The sequence below is a fragment of the Limulus polyphemus genome, unplaced genomic scaffold, assembly GCF_000517525.1.
Source record: "Limulus polyphemus unplaced genomic scaffold, Limulus_polyphemus-2.1.2 Scaffold36, whole genome shotgun sequence".
Lineage (NCBI taxonomy): Eukaryota > Metazoa > Arthropoda > Merostomata > Xiphosura > Limulidae > Limulus > Limulus polyphemus.
In genome coordinates, this window is record NW_013665646.1 from 481,209 (window position 1) to 489,041 (window position 7,833).

Sequence of the window (7,833 nt, forward strand, 5' to 3'; positions counted from 1 at the left end):
CAACAAGTACAAAAAAACTTTATAAGCACGTTCATTAGCATCATGAAAAAGTAAACTGTCAACAATTACAAAAAACTTTATAAGCATGTTCATTAGCATCATGAAAAAGTAAACTGTCACTTTATAAGCATGTTCACTAGCATCATGAAAAAGGTAACTGTCACTTTATAAGCAAGTTCATTAGCATCATGAAAAAGTAAACTGTCACTTTATAAGCATGTTCACTAGCATCATGAAAAAGTTAACTGTCACTTTATAAGCAAGTTCATTAGCATCATGAAAAAGTAAACTGTCACTTTATAAGCATGTTCACTAGCATCATGAAAAAGTAAATTCTCACTTCAAGCATTTCTGATTGCAATATGCCGGCTCTAGAAATTATTTGATAGCATACTATAACATATTTGGAACTCATATATGAATATCATTAAAGATATTAAACACAATAGACTGATATCTTTTATCAAATATGCATCATAAAATCAAATTATTCTTGACTTTTTTTTTTTCATTTTAAGCTGTACTTATGTAATAAATTCGGATAATTGTATTATTTTCTACGCAGGTTCACCATGTGAACATGGGGGTATATGTGTCAACACTCCAGGGTCCTTTACGTGTAATTGTTCCAAAGGTTTTGCTGGACCTCGATGTGAACTTAATATTAACGAATGTGAGTCTAGTCCTTGCCAAAACGATGGAACATGTTTGGATGAAAGAGGCGGATTCCGGTGCGTGTGCATGCCAGGTATGTGTTTATCTATCAGTAGATGTTTTACGGTTACACCAAAAGGCGCGTAATTTTGCCGAGTAAGTTTTATTTTTAACGCTAGCCTTGGCTTTTGTACTTATTTTAAGGTTAGCAAAACAGCTTCTTAACGAGATTCGAAGGAAAAAATATTTTTTGCAACTTACGAATAAAACAAATATATTCTATTAATAAATAAAGTGTGCGTCTTCTGTGAACAAACTTTAGTTTTCGATATAGTGTTTGTTGTATCAATTAAATTGATTACCTGACGTTTCATGATTTTATTCATTCTAGACGTGTTTGTCTCAGTGAAGTTGATTGGCTATCGTCTATATTTTTTGTCCCACTCTAGACGCGTTTGTTTCAGTGAAGTTGATTGGCCATCGTCTATATATATTTTGTCCCACTCTAGACGTGTTTGTCTCCGTGAAGTTGATTGGCCATCGTCTATATTTTTGTCCCACTCTAGACCTGTTTGTCTCAGTAAAGTTGATTGGCCACTGTCTATATATTTTGTCCCACTCTAGACGTGTTTGTCTCCGTGAAGTTTATTGGCCATCGTCTATATTTTTGTCCCACTCTAGACGTGTTTGTCTCCGTGAAGTTGATTGGCCATCGTCTATATTTCTGTCCCACTCTAGACGTGTTTGTCTTAATCGATTGAGTTGAGTTTAACTGCTTGCCTTTGTACACTGACAAGTCTTTCGAGGCTTCGTTTGGTTTGAAAGATGGCCAGAATATTACCTTGTTTGTAATATCAGTCATCAACTACATGATTGGTTATCTAAACAGTAAGTACATGATTGGTTATATAAACATTGCGAACACATATTGTGCATTTTAATGCTTTCAGTTGTACACCGTGCATGTGTATTTGACCAGTATGATTGACAAAAACATAAAAAATACCATAAGTTTTCAAACGAAAATATTTATGCGTCAGCATTAGCAGCCTGACTATTTATAAATTGTCTTTTATCTGGATTCATAGCAATTAACGTTTGGTGCATCATTCTGAAAAGTGCACGCGCGCTGGTTGCGCGTACGAAGTAAGTTCTCGTGTATTGTACATTTTTGCACATACAAAATAATGGTAGAATTCACTGAGCGTGAACATTTTTACGTAACAGCACCATTTCGCTTTTGCTGGAAATTTGTCAGTAACGTTGATAGTCACGTGACCATCAAGAATTTGTTTAACTGGCTCACTTGCAAGAATTATATCCAGCTATGGATTGGTCTCTGTGACCTTTGAACCAAAGAAGTAAGTTCCAGTGATTGATGGGTTGTATATTTTCGTAAGAAAACTAAGCAACCATAAGCGATTTTATCAAACCACCTGGATACGGTAGGGCCCTTAGCAACCATAAGCGATTTTATCAAACCACCTGGATACGGTAGGGCCCATAGCAACCATAAGCGATTTTATCAAACCACCTGGATACGGTAGGGCCTAATTTAGCAAAGTTAAATCAGTATAGCGGTTCTGACTACAAATAAACACATTTTTTTTTACTTTCGTCAAAAGACTAAAAGTCTTAATAGGTCGCATTCACTCCAGTTGCCTTCTCTTGTTTGAAGTATAGCTGACTTTACCCTTTTAGACTTGGCATGGCCTAGTGATTATGGTGCCTGACTCGCAATCTAAGGGTTGCGGGTTTGAATACCCCTCACTGAACATGCTAGCCCTTCCATCCGTGTAAGTGTTATAAGTGACGGTCAATCCCACTTTTCGTTGGTAAAATAGTAGCCCAAGAGTTGTCGGTGGGTGTTGTTGATTAGCTTTCTTAGTTCTAGTCTATCTCCTCTAAATTAGGGACGGAAAACGCAGATAGCCCTCGTGTAGCACTGCGCGAATTACAAAAATAAACAAACTTTTTATTTCGTCATGAAGGTGTTCTTGCTAGAACGACAAACGTCACGGTTTTGTACCCAAATTGTAGGAACAATTAATATAATCGACCATACAGATAAGATGAACTAGAATCACTGAATAAAAACGTTTCACCACAGCTACCACGATCGTACATAATATTTCGCAATGAATGTGAAATATAAAGTTTTCTTAGTTTGTTTGTTTTTTTAATTATGCACAAAGCTACACGAGGGCTATCTGTGATCTGCCCACTAGGGGGCAGTTTTTTAGAGAATGATAATTAGCCGTTTTTTTTGTTTTTTTTGAAGAAGCTAAGTCACTGACACAACGAGTAAAATTTTATTTGAAACGTCAGCTTTATATATATATATATATATATATATCATAAGTCTTTGTACTGTTAACACGATTTCTCTGATTGAATTACCAGCCTACACACTAGTAAAGGCTGTATACCAAATGCTTATCCAAAACTTACCAACAAATTGAACGCAATATAACTTATAAAATGACAGCAAAAAAAAAAATTCGCGTGTAACAGTTGGAGGGACTGGCCAACATGGTTTCTCGATTGTATATACAAACAACCTCACGCTTCAAAAAGGACAATAACACTGATGACGATTATCGAGATTCGTTGGAGGGCAAGGACCTGCATGGAATAACCAATTAGAGATAGCGTGACATACCCTTAAAGATCTGGCATTGTTAATCGGCCAGCGATTTGGTGAAGATTAGGCATAAAGGTGTGGGTTAATGCAGTTAGGCCTGGTTTAGCTGCCGTGACGAAACCATCATCCCTGAAACAGTTGGATAAGTCGTGCATTAGAGGATAGTTTTAGTTTGTACATTATTGTACCCTAATAATATATAATGTGAGGTAAAACTATTTTCCAGAAGAAATGAATGTGACCTTTTGTCCAATTAATGTTATTTCATTGCGACCGAAGGAATAGAAGACGAGAGAGTGTCAAGCTGTAACAATATATTTGTTTCGTGTAAAATACTGCTATATAATACAAGTGGTGTAATAACACGTGTTTGATTTATTAAATGTCAGAAGTTTACACGTACGAGTGAGAGTGGGTTTTGTGATGGTATGTATATAATATATTTGGGCCCATGCCCTGTTTTTGTTACTCGTTGCTAGGTTAATTATAACTTTTTTTTTTTCGTGTCATCAGCATATATAGCAGGATTTATAAAACTAGAGATAAATATGATTTTCTGTCGGTAGGTGTCTACTTACCAACATTGAACGAAGGGCACAAATGTCAGGAGAACAAACTACTATATCCAGAAATACGGATTTGAAGCACGGTATTCAGTGAACAACTTATCCATTTTGTCGTTCTCAGGGGTTCTCTGTTGAACAAATATAAGTGTTTCGAGACTAGCAAATGTCCCCCTATGTAGTAAATACTCAAGCACCCAGCCGATTGTAAATCCTCAAAGCATTCAGCCATTTGTCGTAATTTTAATCGGACTTTTTAGTTTTATGGTCTCACCAAATTTATATAATAAGCCACATTAAGAGGGAAGCGGAAATGACGTCTTTTGATTATATAAATATAGCACCGCCTTTCATTGGAGTCAGGAAAGGTTTAGAATTCGGACTCTATATTATTCAAATTCTATCAAATAGGTTGCAATATGTACTTTATGAGATCGGTTCTTAATTATTTCACTTAAGGTAAAAAGATCAGCCATCATTACTTAAAGGAAGACCACACAATCTCTGTAATAGCTTTATTACCTAAAAAACGTAAAGAGATTTCCTTCCTTTCAGAAAATCCCTCTAGTGGTGTAAATTTATAAATTTTTGTTCTTGTTTCTAACAGTAATGCTTGTATTATTACGGTTTCAAGTATGTAAGAAGTAGCTATTATAAGAGTTGTTACACGTGTAACACACCATCGTAAATATTTATGCTCCTGCTATTAAAAAAATCGTATTAAGTTAAAATGTATGAGTTGCTAAGGGAACAAAGTGTCAAATAATCTTAGTCAGCTTTTCATTTAATGAAAATTTTAAATAGTTTTTGAGAGAAAATCTTTTTTTTTTCACGCTCAAGAAATTAGATTTTCCTTGAATAAAATCTGCTTCTTTAACTTGCTACCTGAATAACAAGCGTTGGATAAAGAAAAGCCGCTTCATGCATGTAGGCAAGGAGGGTGTGGGGATAAAACTCGTTCTACTAGATGCTTTCACGCACCCTGTGAGAACCACTCCTCGTGACGGTCCCCACCACCCGGGCTGCCATGTTACACGCGCCTCAGGGAACGATGGCGATCTGTTTTCCCAAAGGAAATTTGTAACTGAGATCAACGTGAGGTCAAATCAACGTGAGGTCAATATCTCTCTAGCAGAAAGAATGAGTTTGTTAAGAATACCACAGAAGGTCGCAAAATACGGGCGGAGATTTCAATAAATTTACAGTTGAGAGAAGCAATTGTTGGTCCGGTTTCTGACATTATCCGGACTATTTCTGATTTTATAGGACCAACTTCTGACTTTAGCGGACTGACTTCTAACTTATGTGACCAACTTTTCACGTTATCGATTAAAAATTTATCGCATCGACAGCGTTATTCGACTTACCCTTTAACGTTAACGAACCTCAGAAAACAGCTAACAATCACAGGCATTGTAACGCAACGCAATACAATAATAGATGACGCAGATATTTGATAATAATTATCAGTTACATAAGTGCGGTAGTTATATTGGTATATCGTATTGTTAGTGTATTTGTATACATTTGACAAATCCAAAATATGTATAAAGCAAATTTTGTCTCATTCAAGATTTGGAATCTGAATTTTTTTTCAACCCGAACGACACCTTTGTGCATACGTGCACTAAACTACTACGTCTAAGTGCCTCCTATAAGTTTCGGTCATAGTTGTCTCTAATTTTGATCTTTTGATCAGAGGGAAGGTAAGCTAGCCAGTCAGCAGAACACGCTCACCACAAGGACTTTGGTCGGTCCTTTGATACAAATAACAGGATTGACCGTCACATTATTTTGTGATGAGACCACAACTGAAAATACGGAACGTGCTCAGCGGCATCACGTCTCAAACCAAACTTTGATTATTAAACAAACTGATTGCAGATATCATAAAGAATTTTTTTTTATTTATTGCTACAAGTCAATTGTTTTCCGATGGAACAGCGATTAATTTACAGACTTACGACGCTAAAATCAGGGTTTCGATGGCCCAGTGTTGTTTTGCTCTAAAAAAAAACAACAACAAAATAACAATACAGTTCAATTATTTTGTTAGGAAACATTGGGGTTACTGTTTTGGCCACCTTATAAATTTTGTCAGTTGAAAATACTTTGATAAAAAGTTTAGAAAAACAACCTTTATACTCCAGATATATATATAAAATATATATATTGTGTTGACTAGCACGAGGTGATGTTAACTAGCTGCTTTCTCTCCGATCTATCATTTGAAAATTGAAGACAGATAGCCATCAAGTAGCTTTGCGCGAAATTTAACAACAAAACAGCATAACATACATGTGGGCATTCTGTTTTAAACGTGTCAGTTGTGAAATTAAACTTTTACCGATACATCAGAAATACAGACCTTTACGTTACTGCATTATCGTGGTCAGCACCTGAGAGGGTTAAAGGTGATCCATTATCTTATCTTGTTACCATTATAGTATAGTATTATTGTGGTCAATACCAGCAGGGCTGATGGATTGTTGCTTGAGTTATCAGATTTTGCCACTTAAAAATATTCTCTTGTTTAACATAAAATAGGAATATGAAGTAATACATTTTGGAGTCAGCGATGGTAAAGATTATCAAAAGATAGAATAGTTGATTTTGCCCATTTGTTCTTTCACGGTAATGAATAAATGTGAACCTTGATATATTTCCCAGGATACAGCGGAGATCGTTGTGAGCTAGATGTTGATGAGTGCTATCCAAATCCTTGTTTTAATGAGGGTATTTGTAGCGATCGAATCAACGGTTTTCGATGTCTCTGTCCAATTGGCTTTTCCGGTAGGAAGTGTGAACTGAATGATGACGATTGCCTTAGTCAACCATGCCGAAGTGGCGCTACTTGTATCGATGGAGTCGCGAGTTTTACTTGTGACTGCCCACCAGGTAACAAAAATAATTGAATTGAATTCAAGAAGAATGGGATGTTTGGCATGAGAATTTGAGTTTTCATAACAACACAACCAATTGTTTCTAAAATTAATGGGATTTTTTTTAGGTGAAAAATAAACAATGAAAGACTTGCATATTCATTCACTTTTAGCTCTAAGATTACATGTTTTTATTTAAATGCTATTGTCAAAACTTTTCCACAATCCATTCTTTTTTATCCCTAAAAGAATAGTTTGAAATATTTATTAGAAATTGGGTTTAGTTGAAAAATATATCGAAAGATGGCGGAAGTGTAAGACAGTTTATAATTATTATTATTTTTTGATACAAGTATTTTCAAGTTGAAATGGAAATACATTATATGCATATGAGTTATATTTCTCGTGAGTGTAAAAATGGACTATTCTGCGAAGAAACATCGTATTGGTTGCTTTTTTCACGATTAGATTTAAATTATTCAACAACAAAACATTTATTTATAAATCTATATTCATATGTGTTAATTCCTTTCCAACAAGTTTATTCAGTTACAAACTTTTATTAAAAGTACCATTCAATAAAATACAGTATAAACATCACATTATTAAGCTGTTAGTTTAAATAAAAAATATAATGACAATTTTACAGTCTTTCAAGATTTGTAGCCTTAATTCTATCATATTACCGTAATGAACTCTTTGAATGTACATTTACTATTTTGATGTACAATTCATATTTTGAATTTTGTTCATTCAATTATATTTTCATGCACAAAAATATATCGTAATATTTTTAATATTATTGTAAATGAGTTTAAATTTCCACTTCCTATGCTAAACATTTTTCTCTTATCATTTTAATCATTATAAATATTGGCCCAGCATGGCCAGGTGGGTAGGGGGCTCCACTCGCAATCTGCGGGTCGTGGGTTCGAATCCTTGTCCCACCAAACATGCTCGCCCCTTTCAGCCGTGGGGGCAGTGGTGGGATTCAAATACTTTAACAACAGGTTCTCTCACTAGCAGCATGTAAAAGTATTAGATATTAAAAAAAGGAGGGGCCAGAAAGCCCCCCCCCCAACTCACTGAG

At 35.2% G+C, this 7,833-nt stretch overlaps 1 protein-coding gene across 1 annotated transcript in view; it reads left to right on the plus strand.

Moving 5' to 3' along the window:
- LOC106460853 (neurogenic locus Notch protein-like) overlaps nt 1–7,833 on the plus strand; it is an 87,395-nt gene that overhangs the window by 51,079 nt on the left and 28,483 nt on the right. Inside the window, exons 9-10 of the mRNA XM_013920600.2 lie at nt 566–748; nt 6,532–6,759. Of these exons, the coding sequence (XP_013776054.1) occupies nt 566–748; nt 6,532–6,759 (411 nt within the window). The remainder of the gene's footprint in view (nt 1–565; nt 749–6,531; nt 6,760–7,833) is intronic.